Source organism: Heteronotia binoei, chromosome 7 (assembly GCF_032191835.1).
Source record: "Heteronotia binoei isolate CCM8104 ecotype False Entrance Well chromosome 7, APGP_CSIRO_Hbin_v1, whole genome shotgun sequence".
In the NCBI taxonomy this organism is placed as follows: Eukaryota; Metazoa; Chordata; class Lepidosauria; order Squamata; family Gekkonidae; genus Heteronotia; species Heteronotia binoei.
In genome coordinates, this window is record NC_083229.1 from 72,027,082 (window position 1) to 72,049,901 (window position 22,820).

Consider the following 22,820-nt stretch of genomic DNA (forward strand, 5'->3'; position numbering starts at 1 on the left):
AGGAACTACCAATCACACAAGCCTCTACCACCTTTACTCTTAAGTGGTAACCCAGACAAAGGTTTATCACTTGTGTTACCCAAAACTTTCACACTCTTAGTAAAGGTATCGTTTTACAATTCCTATTAGGATTTTTCAAGTATATCAACTCAGCTATCTGTTTTCACTCTTAACTCTGAATCCATATGTGACTACTTGGGAAAGCCAGGTGAAAATGTGCGCTCTGGACAACTTTTCCCAGTGTACATCTGGTTCCCGAAGATGTGAATGCTGAAAAGTTCTGAGTACAAAGCAGCAAAATAACATATGCTTGCAGCTCGGCTCTTCAGTGAATTTCTCAACATCAGCTCTCTCAGGGATTATAGGGCCAAACAAGATACAACTGTTGTCTGAGCTTGCACAGACCATTAACGGGGAAGTCCACCAGCTAGTGTTCTAATTGCAGACTTCAGATAACAATGATTTAGAATACAGATGTAGTCAGTTTCTGCCTTGTTGATATCTGCATGCTGAATTAGCAGCATACTAGCCACCCATCCCAAATTCATAATCCTGCCAGAAATTAAACATCTAGGGGAGGGATGGTGGCTCAGTGGTAGAGCATCTGCTTGGTAAGCAGAAGGTCCCAGGTTCAATCCCTGGCATCTCCAACTAAAAAGGGTCCAGGCAAGAAGGCGTGAAAAACCTCAGCTTGAGACCCTGGAGAGCTGTTGCCAATCTGAGTAGACAATACTGACTTTGATGGACCGAGGGTCTGATTCAGTATAAGGCAGCTTCATATGTTCACGTTCATCTAGACATGCCTTTAGTCCCCCTGTCTATTTTTATGTTGTATTCCTGATCATCAGCTGTTCATCACATCTAAAAGCGAGTGTTCATATATGGAAAAATCAAGTTATTGCTTCTGAACCAATTACAAAATTAAACACAGCAATTTAAAGCATGTGGTTCTCCTTTTTGTGCAGCACAGGGCATTGATTGTCAAACCATAATTTCTGCAGAAAAGTACTGCCTTTGTGTGAATTAATGTACTTTTTTAAAAAAAGAAAATCATTATGTAGAAAGGCAACAGAAAACCAATACACATCTCTTCAAGTTTGTCAGTTGAATACTTTGAAATTTGCTGTCAGGTGCTGAAATGTATAACATTTTTTAGTCTCACTTTTTACTTGGTTCAGTTTCTAAAATATGGTTTCACTAGTCAAGAGATATCTGAATTATGTTTTCTTCTTTTCTTCTGCTCAACTAGCAATCACTAAATCAAAATTTAAAATAGCTATTAAAATTACAAAGCTATTATTTTTTTAAAAAAAAACACTCATGTAAATCTTTCCAAGCATTTACTTAAAAAACCCACACACATCTCCTCACATTTTCAGTATTGCAAAGGTGAGCAGTGGGGGTGGTGGTAAATTGATGCCAACTGGATTCACTGAATATAAAGAACCATTTCTTGGAAACTACCCCAAAACAGTTGACTGATCAATGACATTCAGTATGAAGATGTCTCCTTCTATTTGTCCTTAAACCAAGATAAATTGTAAGTCAGCTAGAACAAAGGCTTTTTATATCTGTAGTGCCCAGATACTTACACAATATGAGCCAAATTTAGAGGTTTTTCAGGCTGGTCTGGAAACATTGGGTGCAAAGGTTCACGGCTGGAAGCACAGCTTAAAGACTTGCTAAGTGCATTCGTTAACTTCTTAGCAGGTGATTTCTGGGAGGAATAAGGAAGGCAAAAGTAATCTGGACAGATAAGGTTTAAAACTGCTGTTGTGACTACAAGTAAACAAAATGATACTCTGCTACTGACTGATGCACTTTTCATCCCCAAAGCCCATAAATTAGATGTGCTCTGTATAGGTCCTGAGTTATTTCCTCTTAGATCAATCCAATAAAGAGGGCTTAATCTTACAGGTAAGGAGAGATTCTACATTCAAATATTTACAAAATCTCCCAGTATTTCATTATCTTTCCTTGAAATTAGATGTGTTGAGAAATGTGCAAAGTATTCCAGGACGCACTTTGAATATCTGTATGGGTAAAATGCTGGGGCAAACTGTTTACATCAGAACAACAAACAAAATCAGATTGGAAAGTAATCAAGCGTTTCTGTTATTAGAAATCATGCCAGTCATAAAGTGTTAAGAACAAAGGGACATGTACACTTTCTTTAGCAGTTTCTCAAGGCTACGAGGGAATTTTACAGCAAAGACACCAAATGTCCAATTTTATTAGCAGAGTTCTATACTAATAAATACCTGCCCAGCTATCTGCTTCCTTTTCAGAATAGGTACTACATAAAATCTGGTGTATCTAAACAGTTGAGGTCACATGTAGCTGTGTGTTGTTCCACAGAAAAATCTAAAAATACAAGTCATGTTATATTAAGTATTGCAAGAGGCTTTAAAAGCCAGGTATAAAATTTCTTCAAACCCCATCAATGGATGAAATATTCTGGCAGAATTCAAAAGCCTGTGTGAAGGAATCTACATGCAAGCCCCATTCCCTCTTGGTTTCAGAGACTGGAGAAACCTCTTCACTGTCCCAGGTCTGTTTGGTATTACTGCTTCTTTTCTTTACTTCCAGGAGGTACCAAAATTTTCTCTGGGTACTATCTACTCCCAACAACAAATTTGAAAGAGTACCCCTTGCTAAATCTAGCACTTCACAAGTACATTGTTTATAGGCTACACCTAGTTGCCAGCCACATCTTCCACTTAGCTCATGCTAGCTAGTATAGGGATGATGAATTGCACCTTTGCAATATGAAGCTATCACATTCAAGGGATAGTCAGCTCTGCTGCTGCCCTTTCCCTTTACTGCTCTTTGGAAAGTGAGACCACATAGATGCGGTGCATTTACAGAGGTAAGGTTTAAACCATTCAAAGTGTAAGAAAGTTTAATAAACACATAATTGTTCAAGCATCAGGCTGAGCAAGGATACAAAGAAAAGGTGCAAACATGCAGCCCTTTAAATCTAAATTGTATATGGCATTTAGAATAATAGAATTATAGAGTTGGAAGGTACCTCCAGGGTCATTTAGTCCAGCCCCCTGCACAATGCAGGATATTTGCAAATACCTCTCTCTAAGTTCACAGAATGAGCATTGTTATCAAATGACCATCTAGCCTCTGTTTAAAAACCTCCGAAGAAGGAGAGCTCACCACCTCCCAAGGAAGCCTGTTCCACTGAGGAACTACTCTGTCAGGAAGTTCTTCCTAATGTTTATCTGAAAATTCTTCTGATTTAATTTCAACCCACTGGTTCTGGTCTGGGGCAAAAGAAAGCAACTCCACACAAGGTTTACTTAGTAAATCTTGAAGTTGAAGCATTTAGAAGTCATTCAATACCGTTGTTCACAGAGTTGGGACTTCTTGGCTTTATCCTTCCTGGCCAAAATAAAGCTTCTTCTTCATGTCCTGAGAATTTATAATCTTCCATTTGAGAGTCTCTCTCTCTTTTTGGGGTTCTTCTAGCGTTCATGCTTCAAGAGGAAGAAATTACTATCTAGTCTTTTGGTTGTCCTAGTCTCTGTCCCTTTTAGGTGTGACATTCAAGTAACAAGTGTGATGTTAAACCTTTTGTTCTTACTTTGGCCAGAGCCATTAGCATAATTAAGAGCTGGGGCTCATCTCCCATAGTTTTCATTTTGCTAGTTTTTTTAGTAGCACTGTAGTCTGTGGAGCATATGTAGAGTGTAGCTCCAATTAACAAAATATCAAGGGAGACTCAAGGGTGTCAGTGCCACCTAATGAGTCTATGCCACCTAATGAGACTAGCTATCCTAGCAAAAAAACAACAGTTCTTCATTTCTTAATCCTTATCTATTCTGTGAAATTCCAACATCAGTTTCCATATGTAATATTGATTGTGTCATAATAATTCATCTTGTTTCAGTGTCCTTATTGTACACTTCATGAGTTTCTAATAATGAATACTCTCAGAACTTGATTTCTAGATTCAAAGGAAACCTATCTTGTAATAATCCCCACCCCAGCCATTTCTTGTAGTTTGACCCACAACCTTGCTAACTGCAGTATTTAGACAAGTTTGAAAGCAGCTTTAACTGGTTTCAGTGAAACTTACAGCCAGGAAAATGTGCACCAGAATCAAAGCACATATATAAATTTAAATCCAATTAATTTAGACTGAGTTGTGGTTTAAGTTGGTCACTTTTACAATTGGATATCTTTGTGGACAATATGGCAAATTCATATATTCATTTTATCAGGGTGTAAAACACTGTTCATGCTATTAGAATGTTTCCCCCCCCCCCTGCTATAGCTATGTGAATTACTCTGAAAAAAGTTCAAAGAGTATATTGATTGGATTGGATTGAGTATGTAACATGCCCATACTTCTGCTGACTTCATAAAAACATATTTAATGACAAGTTGAATGGTAAATCAATATTTTCCATCGTTCTTTTTACACACATCTATCACCACATCAAGCACAGAATATGAGAGAAGTAACAAACTTGGCTATGAGTCCTACAAAAATGAACAACTTACTGTGGAAACAGTATTATATTCCAAGACCTGCTTGCTGCTGTCCTGACTTCCAGTATAGTATTAACAAGTTAGACTGCTCAAATCCACACGGAGGACAGTCACATAGTCCAACTCTTCCCATGTTTAATCTCAGAACTGATTGGGAACAGGGACCATGGCTAGGGCGTCTCCATTTTAGAGATACGTAGCTAAACTGGCAAAGCAAGTTTGCAATTTTGCAGTTTTAAGAGAAAGAGTGTGGTCAGTTCCAACTCCAGTCCTTGGGGTTTTCTCTCTGGCTAGTGGAGTTCAGTCTGCTGCAATTCATGAACCTTCCCTTACCCATGACGTGTATTCTTTCATTTGGTGCTGGTTGCTATGGGAACCACTGGCATGTCCCCTCCAGAAGCAATCCTGACAGAGCTGGTAATTGTGACACTGCTGGCATCGATAGCGAAATCCCATCATGCTCTCGCTGTGGCAGTAGGAACACTCAACAGGGTGGAAGACTACAGGGGAGAAAGATGTAAACACAAAAGAAAAAAAACAATCAGCACAGCATTAAAATTGAAGCCGCTAAGAGAGCTTGAAGCTTTCTTTTGTATGTGGTGAATTTCACCATCAAACATTATTCTTAAATTGCTTGAAATGTAAATGCAAAAGCTACAGTTTCCTTCCAAACAAAGAATCATCTGCTGCTGTCTAAAAGATACCGTCAGGAAAAACAACAACACAAGAGAACAAGAGAATTAAGGAAAATCTTAGGGTAAAAAGTACTCTACCCTGGTTTATTTGGAGAAGAAGAAATATATATATAATAAAGATACAAGCAAAGCAATTTGCAAGATGTATGTTGCAGAGTTTGTATGTTTTATAATAAAGATAAAACTTGTAACTCTATTCTAGTTAGAGTTACATATGTGAAGCACACTGGAATTTGAGTAGTAGTCACATTTAGTAAAACTTTGCTTTATAAACTAAAGAAACTGAGGTAACCTTCCAAACTCTCATGCATATCTGCAAGCTTAACCAGGAAACTGTACTTTAAAAGGACAGAAATGCAACAACAGAGAAAAGTAGGAAATCTAACTCAATTCGCTTCATATGGGCAGGGATAACACTCCCTTAAAAAACTGTTTTAATCTTTTTATAGTAAAAAGAAGCATAAGGAAGGCATCCTCAATATACAGATAACATACAACAGTTTTCTACTAGTAGTAATTGCAAAAATGCCTGACTGAAAAATGAGAGACAGAGTGGAAGTGAAGCTTATAGAAATAATTAGGACTATTTTTCATTGTGTCTAAATATAGACAAAACAAAAGAACATCACTCTCCACCCCTCATATTGACAAAAAAGAGAGAGACAATTTCTTAAGGCAGCAGTTAGGCATCCTTCGGCAAATACATGGAGCCAAGGGGGAAATGATCTGATTTAGTCCTACCTAATAGAAGTGGAGACCCACAGGGATTCACTTCTTTCCCCCCTGTATTTTGTTTCCCACATTATATTCTCTTTCTCTCCTCCTGGCTGCTCTCCTTCCCACTCATCAACCAACTCTTCTATTGTCTGCCCTCCAGTCTTGAACTTTATTATTTCTTTACTTCATATATACCCTACCTTTCTCCACAATGGGGACCCAAAGCAGTTTACATCATTCTCCTTGTTCTCCATTTTATCCTCACGACAGTCCTGTGAGGTAGAATAGACTGAGAAATAAGAGTGACTGGTCCAAGGTAACCCAGGAAATTTTCATGGCAGAGTAGGAATTTGACCCAGGCCCCATTACATCCTGGTATGACACTCTAAATACTATACCAAGCTGGCTCAGCTTTCCTTCCTTACCTCTCCCTGGCAGCCTTTCCCTTGCTAAGTTACAAAAGTCCTACAGTAGCAAGTTGCTCAGGTGGTGTGTGTGATAGTGGCTGCTTGGCCTGGCCCAGTCAAGTTCTCAGATTGTGCAGAGATTATTGGTGGGATCAGGTGAGTTGTATGGCATCATGTTTTCTGGTAGCCATCACTGCACCTGGGTGAGCTGTGCAAATCATATGGTAGCAAGTTGCTGGTAGTTGCTATTGGCCCTGATGCATCCTCTCTCTGTGGCAGGAAGCAGGAGAGCAGCAGTGAACTGAAAGGACAAAATAACCCTGGAAGAGGAGCTCTCCCCTCCCCTCTTTACTGAGAGAAAGCAATGTCTGAAGGCTGGCAATATTGTGGTTGCCTAGCAACCCCAACTGTGGCCCCGAGAGAGCAATTCCTTTCTTCAAGATTACTTCTATTATTGGTGGTGGTGGGAAGTTAACCCCTCAATTTTTTTTTAAATCAGATTTTGCTGCCAACCTGGAGGTTTACACAAGTTTGTAAAAGATCTGTCTCTTCTGTTCATGGCTCTAGTCTCCAGGTTTAAGAATCCACAGAGTGGCCACATTGAGAATATCTCTACAGATATTACTCAGGAGACACTGGCCTGTATCCTACCACTTCAGTAAACAAAGTCTGAAGTCTTCTTGCAGGCTAAGGAGGCTTCCTCTGATTCAAATTGCTTTAGCATTTCAGGAAAAACGTCTTAAGTAGGAGGAAGTTAATCTAGGCTAAAGCAGGATACAACCCACTGTACATATGTCTAAGGATGAAAGCCAAACAGTAAAACAAACAAAAAAGAAAGCTAATACTACTGCCTTCCATACATGGAGAAGTGTAAACATTTCCCCAGAGGAGGAATGATCACAAAAATGCCTTCTCCAATCTGTATATTCTCTTTTCTGAAATTGAGGGAAAAGGAAGACATAATCATGAAAGCAGTGGTCTTGAAATAGGTACTACAGCGAGTAATCAAATAGGCCCCACAGCACTTTGTCCTACAATAAGGGATGTGGCATATAGTCAGTTGGCCCAAGTCTGTAGTTCAGCCACCCCCTTTGCCTCAAGCTGCCAAATCTCACTGAGTTAATTTCCCTAGCTTTATTCCATCTAATCCCCTCAGCACAAATAGTATTCCTTTTTGCTGCCACCAACAGATTTGCAGTTAGAGATTTTTGTCTGGTAACTAGCAACTCAGATGTTCTATTTTTCTCTCTGAAGAGACTTTTCTTCAACTCAGGAATTGCCATCCTACTCCAAACCACCACGTATGTAAAGGTCTCACTTGCTGGGGGTCTTCAGACCCAGGTAGGCATTTCTCTGACTTTTCTTTGTATCTTGGTGCAAATGAGTCAAGTTAGGCTTTTATAAATTGGTGTCAACACCATATAACACCAATTTTAGGAGGAGGGGAGTTTTACTTATACAAACACTCATTGGTTACTAAAAGAAAAAGCACAGATATGAGCAATAATTGACTGACAATACCTCAGCAAAGGATAATGAAAAGGGCACTACACACATCCTCTCAATCCAGGTCTACAATTTACGCCTTAGGATGGCAAACTTGTTTCTATACCTCTTGTCTGAACTCTGCTTGTGTGACTTCATCTTTTTCTGCCAACTTGTTGGCCCTCTGGTTTTGAAGTTTGACTAAATGTTGTCCAAAATGAATCCCAACATCTTTCTTCTCAACCCATGATATGTTCTGTTTTTGTCTTTTGTAAAAGATTCTTTTACACAAAAGACAAATATTCTCGATATAGTCTTTATATACAACCCTACCCAGTGGGTAGAAGATTCTAGAAGTCTCCTGTCACCTTCAAGGGCTACTTCTGCAAACAAAACAAAACAAAAAAACTCACCCACATCTTTTGTTCTTCTAGCGAACTTCATAAAGATATGAATTGACATCCCAACTACCTAAGCAGATAGGATGCTCAGGAGGGAAAAGGCTTATACTGCTACCTTTGGACTGCATGCATTATTATCCTCCCATATGTCCAGCCCATCAGTTAAGTTCTGCCTCACAAGCACTGCTTTCTGTGCTCCTGCCTGCAGAGATGAGTCTGGTAGCAACCAAAGACAGTGCTACCTCACTGGATGTCTGTTGTGGGTGGGGGGAGGTAAAGGAGATTGAGATTCAGAGTATAGGGTGGGGTATAAATCCAATATCTTCTTATTTTTTTCATGAGTGGCACCTTGCTTTTAGAATATTCTTGTCTTTAAGACTCACCTGATACCTATGTTGCTTTTTTTAAAGTGCCAAGTCAAAATGTTTCTGTTTATCCATTCTTCTGAGTAAGGGCTTATCTGTTAACCTGGAAACTTATTTTAAGTTGTCTGTGGTCTGCTTTTATGGTCTATGATAGTTTTATGCTGGGCTAGGGTTTTCTCTTGCAAAGTTGTAAACTTTTACACAAATACCTGGGATGAAGTGCCCTTTCGCCACACAGGATACTAAGGTATGGTGGGTTATGAGCTGTGCATCTATACTCTCTTGCAGGGCTTTTTTTGAGCAGGAACGCACAGGAATGCAGTTCCGGCTGGCTTGGCGTTGGGGCCTAATATGCAAATGAGTTCCTGCTGGGCTTTTTCTACCAAAAAAAGCCCTGCTCTCTTCAGGGTTGGCCCTCCTACTAGGCAAACTAGGTGGTTGCCTAGGGCGCCAAGAGGCGGGGGGTGGCAAATTGGGCTCTCGCCCCCCCTCTGGTGCCCCAGGCAAGCACTTAGCTTGCCTCCCTCCCCCCTCCCTGCCGCTATTGCTGCTAGCCCCCTCCAGGCTGCTGGCGCGGCATCCCACCCCCCACCGCGGTGTCCCACCCCTGCCCCCCCAGGCGCTCCGCTTGCCTGCCTGCTGCCACTTTCCGCTCGCTCACTCCCTTCCCCCTGCTCACTGGCTAAAAGTAAGCTTAGCCGGCGAGCAGCTCGTGCCTGCGCATTTTGTCTCTTAACAAAATGTGCAGGCAAGAGCTGCTCGCCGGCTAAGCTTACTTTTAGCCAGCAAGAAGGGGAAGGAAGGGAGAAAGTGGAGCGTGGCGGGCAGGTGAGCAGAGCACCGGGGGGGGGGCAGGGGGCCAGACAGGACACCATGCGGGAGGGCGGGGAGGGGGAGCACAGGGCCACAGGGGGGGAGCCAGGGGGCGCCAGGCATCAAATCTGCCTAGGGCACCCCAGGGTGTTGGGCTGGCCTTAGTTCTCTTGTATTAGCAGCAGAATATTCTGAATTAAACTAGAGCACAAAACTGAGGAAGAAGCAGACAGCAGCTAAAGGGGAGTATACACAGTAAAGACAGTGACAGTGACAAATACTGCTTATGTGTTTGGGCCCTATCCATCCCTTTTGTTAGCTAGGTTCAAGCAATGTACCCACTGGTTTCACTGTCACTTAGAGCAATGACATGGTGGCAAGGACGACAGTAGACCTTCATCATTAAGACATGCCAAGTAGATGGTTAATCCACCTACTTCTCATGTTTTGGGGTTGTTGTGGGATGTGTGACCCCCACAGAGGAGAAGCAGTGGGGCCATACTATAGCAAGAACCTGATGGATTGCAAAGCTCCCTGGGGATGCTAGGAGGAGACTGCAAATACAGCACACAACTGTAAGTGAAGAACTATAAAACTGTAGACAGTATCTTCTGTGGTGCACTTAAAATACTTGCATTCATACCATCATTGTCACTGTTCTGCTCCCCCCCACCAAAAAAAAAAAAAACCTTAAAAGGGAATATATAACATGAAAGTACTGAATTAGCACATCAAGCAATTAAACATTACATGTCATCCTTAAGCAGAGACTACTCACTACAATCTTACCTATATAAAAGCCTAATATCCCAGTATTTTCCAACTCTCTAATTTGGCTTTGGTGTATACCACATCAGTCATTGACCCATGAACTGCCAGTCAAGACAACTTTCATGCCATTGGTTGGGTCCACTCCTCTCCCCCGCCCATGGCTGGCCCCAGGAAAGACAAGGATTGGGCCCCTGGGGAAATTGCTAGGCAGTAGCTGTTGCCAGAAAACCAAGGTTGCTTCTGTCAGTAAAATGCAACCAACCTTGGTTCTCTCACTAAAAGGTGGGGGGAGGAGGCCTTTCGAGGCCTGTTTTGGCCACTGAGCAAGAACCCATTGGGCCCAGTCCTGACTAGGAATGCCAGTTTCAGGTTGGTGGGAAATTCCTAGAGATTTGTGGTGGAGTTTGAAGAGAGCAGGGTTTGGGGAGGGGAGAAGTTTCAACTGAACATAATGCCATAGAGCCCACCCTCAAATGCAGTTATTTTCTCCAAGGGGAGACAGATCTGTTGTCTAGAGTTCAGTTGTGATACCAGGAGATCTTCAGGGTCCACCTGGAGCTTGGTTACCCTAGGCCTGGCTGCTTGCTGCAGCTGCTGGGAAGGAGATAGGATAGCCAAAACTCCAGGTTATGAAATTCTTGGAGATTGGAGGGGTGGAGCTTGGAGAGGCTGGGTTTTGAGGAGGGGTGGAACCTCAGACAAGTACAATGCCATAGATTCCACCCTCCAAACCAGCCATTTCCTCCTGCTGTCAATTTCCAGGTGAGGGCTGGAGATTACTCAGAATTACAACCAGGTTTGTCACCATGGTGGGGCCTGGGGGTGGCATGCCCCCCAACCCCCCTGGGATCTATATGGCCCCTCCATTCCCTAGTCCCTGTTCTTTCCATGCTGCTTTGGCGGCCCCCACCCCACTCCTCCCTCCCAACTCACATGGCGGGGAAAGAGTGAAGTTCCACCCCCTCCCCCTCGCCGATCGGCAGGAAAAGTTGTTCCCAGGCCCACAGTTCGTATGCCGGCTTTCCGGCGCTCTCGGCAAGTTCAGTGCTGGCTACCCCTGCACTGAACTTGCTGAATGCGCTGGAAAGCCAACATAGGAACCGCGGAGTGGGGGCCGTTAAAGCAGCGCTGAAAGAGCGGGGGGGGGGAGCTTGAAAGAGCCCCAGAAGCCCGCTCTTCACTCTTTCCCCTCCTTGGTGAGCTGGGAGGGAGGGGAAGGTGCCTGCAGAGTGGGGTGGGGGCTGCCAAAGCAGCGCCAAAAGAGTAGGAGGGGGCTTGAAAGAGCCCCTCAAGCCCACTCTTTACTCTTTCTTTGCCTTGGTGAGTTGAGAGGGAGGGGGAGGCGCCCGTGGAGGGGATGTTCTAAAATGAATGACAAGATTGTCTATAAGAAACAATAGCAGAGCCAAGATTGTCCATAGGATATAATGGGAGAGAAGCCGCCCTGAGCCCGCTTCGGTGGGGTAGGGCGGGATATAAATCAAATCAAATCAATAAATAAATAAACATTGACTTGCATGGGCTCCATTGAAATACATTGAAGCAGAGAAACGGCTGCAACAAAAACCTGGAATGGATTATTTCAGGAAAGTCAAAAGATACTACAAGTGTCCTGGAACTGGATTGTCAGGGAAACTGGATTGCCAGGGAAAAAACTAATCTGCCAGCCTCTAGGACTGGATTGATGGGGAAAAGGTAGTTTGCCAGCCTCCAGGACTGGATTGACAGGGGGAAAGGTAGTTTGTCAACCTCCAGGACTGGATTGACAGGGAAAAATGTACTTTGCCAACCTCCGGTCCCCGAGGCTGCCCTTCTACCCTGTCCCCTGGCGATGCAGTCCCAGAGTGTGGCAACCCACCCTCCCCCTGACAATTCCATTCCAGGACACTTGTAGTATCTATTGACTTTCCTTAAAAAAATCCATTCCAGGCTTTTGTTGCAGCCATTTCTGTGCTTCAATGTATTTCTATGGAGCCCATGCAAGCCAATGTACAATCTTCTCTCCCATTATATCCAGGCTCTGCTATTGTTTCCTATGGACAATCTTGTCATTCATCATCCCCCCCGCGGAGGCCCCTGAAGCCTGCTCTTCACTCTTTTGTTGCCTTGGTGAGTTGGGATGGTGGATGGGAGGGAGGGTTGGGAAGGTGTCGCACGGAGTGGGGCGGGGCCACCAGAGCGGTGCAGAGATCGGGGACAGAGCGGGGACTGCCAGAGGGGGGCCCCCTCCATTCAAAAATTTTTCCCATCTGGAATTTTCTGGCTACGGGCCTGATTACAACTGCTCTCCAGATGGTAGAGATCAGGTCCCTTGAAGAAAACAGCTGTTTTGTAGGATAGACTCTGTGTCATTATACCATGCTGAGGTTGCTTCCCTCCTGCTTTGGTCCATGCTGTGATTTCACAGACTTTCAGCCTAACCTACCTCAGAAGATTGTTGTGCAGATCAAAAGTGGGAAAGAAGAATGATGTGAGTTACTTTGGTCCACATTGTGGAAAAACTCTGTACTTTTCCTAGGTAGAGGTGCAGAGAGAGTGGAGGAGATGGAAAGCTGAAGTCAGATCAATTTCCCTACAGAAAACAGCCACCTTGGGTAGACGCCAAGGTGGGGGGGAGTGAATGCCTTCACTTGGGTGAGTGGGTGGGAAGACAGCAAGGCTGAAGGGGCACTCACCTACCTCTTTCTAGAGCCCATTGTATTTTCCATCAAAACAGGCCTTATTTCTAGTCTCTGATATCTCTAAAAGACTCATTTTTTAGAACTTTTAGTTGGCTGTTCTTATTATGTTTATCGGAATATAGCTCTGTGCCAATACCAGTTAAATTTCATTTAAACTTCAGACTACTTCTCCCTGAGTAGATTTCATCACATTGCTTATAGGTTTGTAAAGAGCTAATCCTGTTCTAGTCATTTAAACAGAGATTTCACACTTAAAAGATTCATGACAATTCACACCTGCATTCTTCTCAACTACCCCCTTTCTCTCTTACATAGGGAATTCGCACTTCAAAGACTCATGACAGATTTCACACCTCTCTGCCTTAACTCTCCCCCCCCTCCGCCACAAGCCAATCCTTTCCCTTTAGTATAATTTCCAGTTCGATCTCCTTCTGTATACATATCTGAAGAAGTCAGCTTTGACTCATGAAAGCTCATATTGAAATAAATCTTGTTAGTCTTTAAGGTGACACTGGACTTTTTTTTATTTTGCTACAATAGAATAACATAGCTAGTCCCTTGCAATCTACATCCTTAGCTACTTTCCCTTTTTAAATGACAGATGAGGCTTAAAGTTTCTAGAGAAAGATGTAGTTATTGAGATCCACATTGATATGACAGGTGCTTCCCATGCTTTTGCTACGTACCATTCTCAACATTTGCCAACCGATGCAGAAGTGGTAACCAGACCAGACACTGTGGTGGAGGATCAGACATAAGAGTGTCCAAGAAAGCATTCAACGTGACTTTTTTCTGTTTACATGAATTAAAAAAAGAAACTATTCAATAGCACAGAACAGATTCTATTGTACTCAAGAAAAAACCCATGTATGAATGGATAAAGAAGCAGATATTCAGTTTCTCAAACTTTCAGCTTATTTTTTAAAAATTATGGCATTAAAATTTAAAGATTGTTTAGGTAGCTGTAAAATTCCTATATCAGTGCCACTGATTCATCTAGGATGAGAGCCATAGGTCAATGGAAGAATATGTGTGTTGCATATAGAAGCTCTGGCCAGGAGTAATCACTGGCATTTCCTGTTAAGAAATCTCAGACAACAGGGCTAATAAATGCTTTCAAAAGAACATGGAAAGCTGCTGCCACTGGATGAACCAATGAATACCTTCAAAATAAAAGGTTTTCTCAGCATGATAACTGATGGGCATTTTGAGGTGGATGGGAGGCATCCCAAATTGGGACAGCCCCAAAAGAGCTGTCCTGAAGCCTCCACACTCTCCCTCTCAAGCTGTCCCCATCCCGTCCATTGGGCGGCATGGGCATGTTCAGACGGCAGTCGTGCACCATTCCCGTCACATTTTCCCCCATATATATTCAATAGTCATGTACATGCATATTTGCGCACATGTGCACTGAACACTTTTTGTCTTTTAAAAGCTGGATGTGACTTGGGGCAGGTTGCCAGTTTCACACTGCCGAGGTGCCTCGTTTGCACCCTTCCGCTTCCAGATGCCAAAGAGGCGATTGGCATGTGGCTCAGATATTTTTGAGTCACACTGAGGAGGCCGGAGGACAAGGTGAGTACAGGATGAGGACTGGGTAGCAGATGTTTGTGTGTGGAAGGATTTTTTGGGTCGATTTCAGAGCCATTTCTAAGTCAGCCCAAAGTGCCGGTCTGCAATTACCCTCAGTCTACCAAAATAAAAACATGTTAATTTCATCCCACACTATGAAACCCTCTTGATATAGTGTGGCATTAGTCATTTTCATTAACAGTTGAGTGGGTTGAATGCCTCTTGACATAGCATCTGCATTGAGTTATGCTAGACTTGTTGGTTCACACTGTCACTGCCCTACCTCAAACCACAGACTGCTCCCTCATCCCACTCAGATCTGGGAAAATGGTCAGGAGACTAATCATTCATTTTGCACTGACACTTTGTCCTTTAATAGTTAGTTGATTTTTTAAAAATATATTTTCTCTTCTGTTTTACTGGAAACTTCTGTAATTGTTTTTTAAAAAATATATTGCAATCTGATGAAACTAGCTCTGGATATCATTGTGGTATGAAAGAAAACTTCGTATGATTCCATTTTTTCCTACCTGTTGAGAAAAACAGGATTTTGCTGATTGTTCTGTGTAGCCAAAAGAAGGACCTTCAAAGACTGCAGTGGGAAGCTTAAGAACTTCTCGAAGAAACATGTCATATCTTCCATAAACCATTACACCACTGGAGTCTGAAATCATGGAGAAAATATCTAATGGAATAAAGAAGAAAAGGAGGAGGGAAATTAAAAAATATTTTGTTTTAGTCGTTCTTCATAGACCCAACAGAGTTTGATCTGAACCCTTTATTGTTATCCATGCATCAATTGCAGCCAGGTCTGATTCTATATGCATTATATGCGGGGTTGTGCTTAAAAAGCGTCCAGAAACCTCATTTGGTTCAAAATGGCTTCTGTCTGTGGAGTGTTATATGGCGTAAGGTATTTAATTGCTTCCAGTTTATTTCTAGGTACAATCCAAGGTGCTAGTTTTGAAGTATAAATGGACTAGAACTTCAGTGGCTGAAAGACCATCTCCTTCCACACAATCCTGTTTAGATCAGAAATGGGGGCTTTCCCTTGAGTGACTCCAAACAATAAATGTGTTTGAAAAAAGTACTTTTTGAGGATGATTCATATTACCAAAATGTTGTATTAAACGCAAATTCCATTTTCAATAGGGCATTCTGCTACTAATACTTTCCACAGAAAGAAACAAAAATCAATACAATACATACAGCAACACAAAAATACTCACATCTTAATTTATCCATGATCTTTCCTCCACATAGTGTTGCCAGAGCCATTTTGACAGCAAATACAGATATTTTTCCATGTCCTTCTCTAAACAAAAAGAACGAATCAATAAGGAAATATGTTTATACTACCGAATGATGTAGTTCTTAGACTTAGACATTAAATCACTGCAATCCCTAAAACATTTTAAAAGTACACATAATGAAAAACTAGTAATTGTGACCTCAGCAGCATGTATTAAATATTTACAAGAGTCAGTGTTCTCAGTGAGAACAACACCTCCATCTGCCCTTGGGAAGACTAGAACAAAATACGGCATGCAATACACAGTCATAACTTTTAATACAATTTCTGCTATATATATATTTTTCAGGTTAGGGGAATCTACAGATGTACAAGTATTGTTTCAGAAAAATGGTTGATTAAATCAAATAGATCTTGATTTCAACATGCAGAAACAGCATTTAAATTGATTTTTAGTGGCATGTTCTTTGTAATGACTTTTTTGGTTGGCTTGGCTTGGAGAAGTGATTTAAAGAGAGAAATGGTGGTGGGGGCTTCAAGAGTCACACAACATATGTGAAAGAGCCACATGTGGCTCCTGAGCCACTGTTTGGCCTCCCTGCTCTAAATCAATGACCTTTATGGGACAACATTTTCTTCCAGCTTCTACAGTGTGACCTTCTACCTCTCATTGTTATAAGTCAAGCTATTTATAGTTTTAACATTTTAAGCATAAATAAATTAAAGGCGAGAAGAAACAACTATGGTAGTTGAAACCAATGGATAAAATTATTTGAAGATAAGCACTTGCATATGAAATTATTACAGGTTTAATGACTGTTACTTAGTCAGTAAAATGTAAACGGTATAAGCTTCCTTACACCCCAGAACAAAAATGGCTTTTCCCACAGTTGAGTATACTAAAGAAGCATTTTCTGCTTCTGGCTTGTTGTTGGTTTGTTTTTGGTTTTTTTGTAAATGTTGTCTTTTGATTTGATAGTTTGGTCACTGCATTTTAGTAGTGCCATACAGTCAGCCTTCCAAAGCATTCATTTTCTACGGGGGAACTGATGTCTGTAGTCTGGAGATGAGCTGTAATTCCAGGGGATCCCCAGGTCTCACCTGGAGACTGTTATCCCTATGACCAGTCACATTTTGACACCCCCCCCCCAATTTTTTTGTAATACTCATGTGCAATACATTAGAACCAGCGAAGTGTTTTGCTTCTCTCTTGTCATAGTGATTGTTAAAGATGCAGCTGCCATAAACTACAAGGCTTGGACTTAGAGCACTATATGTTTAAGGAAAACTTAGGACTATTAAGGCTGAGGAACTTTCAGTATACAGCAGAGCTGATCTGAGAACTGCCAAACCCTAGGAGCATTGAACATCTTGGTCACGATTTATCCATCCAGTCATAAGTCATATATGTGTAATGGAAAAATCACATTTACAGTAAGCTCTAGGTAGAGGTATCAATACAAATGATTTAGATCAATATAAATGACTTAGATCAGTGGTATCAAACTCATTTGTTGTGAGGGCCGGATCTGACATAAATGAGACCTTGTTGGGCTGAGCCATGTGTGTCATAAAATGTAATGCCAGGTAGGGGAGATATAAACTTTATAAAGGACACAGACAAACAAAATTAAAGATTAAAACATGCTTAAACATTAGCACTCTTGCAATAGTTTGTTTATTTAACAGTGTCTGATAACTCTTGCTCTGAATTATTGCATCAAAATCTGGAGGCAACGCCTGTGCTGTAGCAATCTTGAGTATGCTACTCAGGTGTTGTTCAGGTATGTGTGTGTGTGAGAGAGAGTTGCAAACCTACTTTTGATTTATTGACATTCATTACAGAAATCTCATGGTCAATGCTTTGAGCCCAAGACCCAGGGGGAAACATGAGGTGGCTGGGTATTGTGAACTTTTGTGTGTAAGCTGCTTCATGTGCTGGTCAGCCAATAGAGAAAAGAGAGGCTTTGCTCTCTAGCTCCTGTGTGATTGAGCAAGCCTTAGCAAAGCAAGCTGTGATGCAGAAGGAAGCAAGAGAGAAAGAAGGAAGCAAGAGAGAAAGAAGGAAGCAGATGACAGTGAGTTGCTTGCGGGCTGAAAGGAGCCCTCCGGGGGCCTGATTTGACCTACAAGCCACACGTTTGACATCCCTGACATAATGGAACAAATAACCAGTTTTGGAACTCACTCTTAATATAAACTGAACAAAAAGAAAACCAATATAATCTTATTAAATACAACTATTGAAGAACAAATACAGAAAATAACTGGATGCCTTGCTACCAAAAATCAATAAATCTTTGGGCATCAATATAACAGCGCAAAGTAAAAATCTATATAATGATAATTAGGTAGAATCTTATCAAAGTTGACTTCTTTGTTTAAAATGCTTCCAATCAATATAGAAGAAAAGCTTTTTTTAAAAAAAATGACAGAAAACTATACACAACTTTATATGGAATGTAAAGAAACCAAGAGTAAGATTTAAAATACTGCAAGATGAGAAAAAGAGAGGAGATCTGGTGGTACCGAGTATCAAGCAGTAGCACTAGTTTGGATATCAGAATGGTTTATAAACTCAGATGAGAGGAATATTAAGTTGGAAACAGCAGATATAAAGGAAGAAATCCACAACTACCTACGGATTAGGAAGTCATTGAAAACTATTCAAAAACAAGACCATAGTCATATCTTGAGAGACAGATTGTTGAGAATATGGTTTCAATGCAAAAACAGAATAAGGCTGCCCACTTTGCCATTGATCTCTCCAATCAAAATTGACTGTGACACAACTACCAGGGGGGGAAAATGATCATCTAACCTATGATTACATGACAAGACATGGGAGAGTAAAATCTTGCCAAGACATTCAAAATGAAGGAAAGAAAATTCAATGGTTGACATATCATCAAATTGTATTAAAATACAAGGAATAGCAAAATAAGGTCACCTAAGACAGAAAGCAATTTATGAACAATTGATTACAGGAAACTTATAACACCTATTAGGAAAAATATATAAAATGTTATTGCAATATGAAACAGAAACTGAACAAGTGAAGGACTGTATGATCAAATGGATGGAAAACGTTAGAGATAATATTTCTATCAGCCAGTGGGAAATTTTATGGACAAGAGAAATTAAATTTACTAAATTCCAAATGCTAAGGGAAAAAGTCAGGTTGCTTACCTGTAACTGTAAATCTTCGAGTGGTCATCTGTGCATTCACACTCATGGGATAGAGTGCCTGCGCCGATCCCCGAATCGGTATCTGAAAAGCCCGGGATTTTTCCACGCTCGGCGCTAATGGGCACGCACAGGCGTCCCAGCACACATGCTCACCGGCGCCAGTGCGGGGATCCCACCAGTTCCTTCCTGACCACTGGAAGCCCCTACTGGAGGGAGACCGTCAGCAGTGGGGAAGGAGGGCGGGTAGTGTGAATGCACAGATGACCACTCGAAGATCCACAGTTACAGGTAAGCAACCTGTCTATCTTCTTCATGGTCTCTGTGCTTCACACTCATGGGAGATTAGCAAGCAAGACATACCTGGAGGAAGGAAGATGGTCAACCGGAAGAAACAGCTTGCAACACCGCAGTTCCCAACCAAGTCCTCTGCTGGGCATGCATGTCCAGCGCGTAGTGCTTCATGAAGGCATGCGGAGAAGACCAGGTGGCAGCCTTGCAGACATCAGTCAGGGACATGCCTTTCAGGAACGCCACTGACGTAGCCATCGCTCTTGTGGAGTGTACACGAATAGGCCCAGGTAATGGCTTCCTTGCCAACAAATAACAGAGTTTAATAGTCTCAATGAGCCATTTTGAGAGCCTCTGAGATAAAATCCTGGAACCTAACCTGGGAGCAGCATACGAAACAAAAAGCTGCTTGTCCTTACGAAAATTCCTTGAATGGTTCAAATAAAACAGCAGAGCACGCTTTACGTCCAAAGCATGCAACCTACGTTCCTCCTCCGAGGAAGGGGTAGGGTAAAAAGTGGGCAACCAAACTTCTAAGTTTAGGTGGAACTGAGAGGCCACCTTAGGGAGAAAAGTAATGTCAGGAGCTAAGGAAACTCCAGCCTCCCGAAAAACAAGATAGGGATAATCACAACGCATCGCCATGAGCTCCCCTACATGACGTGCTGACGTGATAGCAACCAAAAATGCAGTTTTCCATGATAGGAGCTGCAAAGAGCACATGGCCATCGGCTCAAAGGGGCAATGAGTTAGTTTGTCCAGCAGTAAAGTTAAGTCCCACAACAGCGGGGGCGATCTTGATGGTGGATGCAGCCTAAACAAACCCCTCAAAAACTTCTTGGAGTGAGGGTGCGCAAAAACAGAATATCTCTCCACTGGATCATGAAAAGCAGATATTGCTGCCAAATACACCTTAATGGAGGAGAAAACAAGGCCAGCATCCACTAGGGATAACAAAAAATCAAAAAGGGACAGAAGGGACATTTCTTGTTCTCGGCCATGGAGAAGACATCCAGCTGTGGGTACCCCCAAAGCTGGAATACAGGTTTCAGAAAACGCCACTGCAGTTCCCACTCGTGTGGGGAAGCCCCACCCCTGCCGAGGGAGTCTGCCTGCATGTTGAGGACCCCTGGAAGATGTGCCGCCTTCACAAAGATGTTGTATTGTAGATACTCCAACCAGAGATCCATCGCCAGTGCGCAGAGCCGGCAAAAAACTGTCCCCCCCCCCGCCTGTTGATGTAGCACAGGGCAGTGGTATTGTCTGTGAGTAACGCTACAATCTTTCCCGCCACCAAGGGGCAGAAAGAACGTAGGGCAAAATGAACCGCCAGCAGTTCTAGGTAGTTTATGTGACATTGAGTCAGTTTTGGCGGCCAAGGTCCCCCCACACACAGACCTTCCATGTGGGCCCCCCAATCCCACAAGGAAGCATCTGTTGTGATAGTCACAGTGGCAGTCGGGAGATGAAAGGGAGCTCCCTGGCAGATGTTGTTCTCTGACTCCCACCACTGTAGCGTCAGAAGAGTCACGGATGGGATGATGAACCTCTTTCGAGGTGAGTCTCTGAGTGGACGAAACTGGCGAAGAAACCACAACTGTAGGCCTCTCATCCTCAGTTTCGCAAAAAGTAGCACGCTTGTTGTTGTCGCCGCCATCCGCTGCATCCGCTGCAGCTGCTGCGCTGTGTCCCACTTTCGCCTCTGTAGAAGTTGTACTAGACAGATAATGTCCCTCGCTCTCTGCAGAGGCGGTATGCACGATGCAGGTTTGTATCCAGCAAAGCCCCTATGAACTGCACTGTCCTTGACAGAGTAAGGTGAGATTTCTCCAAACTGACCTGCAACCCCAAGGTGTCAAGAAGACGTAGAGTGATGGCAATGTGAGTTGACAAACTTTCCCTCGACTTCACCACAAGGAGCCAGTCGTTGATGTATGGAAAGACGACAACTCTCTGGAGATGGAGATGGGCAGCCACAACGCTCATCATCTTCGTAAACACCCAAGGTGCAGTAGACAGGCCGAACGGAAGAGCTTTGAACTGGAAGTGTTGAGAACCTACTGCAAACCGAAGGAAATGCCTGAATGCCGGATGGATGCTGACGTGGAAGTAGGCATCCTTGAGGTCCAGGGTCGCCATCCAGTCCCCTTGATTGATGAGGGGCAGGAATGTTTGCAGCGTGGACATTCTGAACTTCTGGTACAAAATAAATTTGTTCAGATTCTGAAGATCCATAATTGGTCTTAAGCCCCCGTCCCGCTTGGGGACCAGAAAGTAACGAGAGTAAAAACCTCCCATCCTGGCCTCCATCGGAACCCTCTCTATGGCTTGTTTCTGTAGGAGGTTGTTCACCTCCGCCGGTGGGGAAGGGGGAGTGGTGATTACCACGGATTGGTTCGGAATCTGAACAAACTCTATTTTGTAGCCCTCTTCTATGATGGACAGCGTTCACCTGTCTGTAGAGATCAACTCCCAGGCAGGTAGGAAAGGGCGGAGGTTGGCAGAACCAGGGGGGACGATGATGCGTGCCACGAGAAAGTCAAAGGCCCTGCTTTTGAGGGCGAGTGCCGTTGGATTTGCCAGTGGCCTGGGAGCCATAACGGTTCCTGTTGTTGCCTGAATATGAAGGCCTACTATCAGGCTAGGCCAAGCGAGGTCTCCATTGCTGCTCAGGTGAAAACTTTTGATATGTCTTCTTGGCCCAGGGTTTGTGCCACTACTTTGTCTTGGGAGCTCTGGAGGTGGCCTGAACACCCAAGTTCCTAGAGGTCTTTAGGCTCTTGTCTATCTCCTGCAGCGCACTGTCTGTGGTGGTGCTAAGAGGCCGTCTCCCTCAAAGGGCAAGTCCTAAACAAAAGCCCTAGTGTCCTGCTGAAGGGCTATTGATCGTAGCCATGAGTGTCGATGGAGGCACACAGCGGACGTGATGGTCTTTGCGGATACGTCCACCATGTGCTTTGCTGCAGCCAATTGTTGCTTGGCCACAGCAAAGCCTTCTTTCTGCAGCCTCCTGGCGGCAGCCTTTTTGTCTTCACTCAAGGAAGAGAGGAGAGGAGTGAGTTGTTCCCATACGGAGTATTGTTATCAAGCCATGCAAGCAGCATAGTTAGATACCTTTACTCCTAGGGCCCCTGCAGAGTACACCTTTCTTCCCATGTTGTCCAGCTTCTTCCCTTCCTTGTCAGGTGGGGATGAGTGGACCTTACGCACCTTGGAGGAGGAAGAGACGACCACTGAGTTCAGTTTCGGGTGGGCGAAAAGGAATTCGGCACCGCCTCCTGGACCCTATACGCCTTTCCGGAGGGATCGATGCCGATGCCGAAGGCCTTCTGGAATGGTGCGAAAGCCTCGACATTTAGGATGCCTCCGATTGTTGATCCCACTCCACAAACTCCTTCAGTGGAAACCACTGATATGGTGGATAAGGGTATGGATAGGTGGGTGGCCACTGACGCTGCTCCCACAGTGGTATCGGTGGGAAGCGGCGTGGTGTCACGGAAGGCTCCAGATCTCGTTTACCTCTAGGCTTTATCGGGGTCGATAGTTCCATCAGTGCCAATGCCTTTATTTCAGAGATCGAACCACTCCCACTACAACACCTCGACCCAGAAGAAGAGGATCGCTGAATGAGGTCGATCTCATGTTCGGACATCGAGAGACAGGATTGATGAGCGCTGC

At 43.2% G+C, this 22,820-nt stretch overlaps 1 protein-coding gene across 1 annotated transcript in view; it reads right to left on the reverse strand.

Annotated features, from left to right (window-relative positions):
* The window catches only part of DTNA (dystrobrevin alpha), a 297,236-nt gene that overhangs the window by 81,651 nt on the left and 192,765 nt on the right, over positions 1-22,820 (reverse strand). The window contains exons 5-9 of the mRNA XM_060243836.1: positions 15,643-15,728; positions 14,944-15,098; positions 13,528-13,633; positions 4,840-5,006; positions 1,593-1,717 (exon numbers count right to left, since the gene is read on the reverse strand). Coding sequence (XP_060099819.1) covers positions 1,593-1,717; positions 4,840-5,006; positions 13,528-13,633; positions 14,944-15,098; positions 15,643-15,728 — 639 coding nt within the window. The remainder of the gene's footprint in view (positions 1-1,592; positions 1,718-4,839; positions 5,007-13,527; positions 13,634-14,943; positions 15,099-15,642; positions 15,729-22,820) is intronic.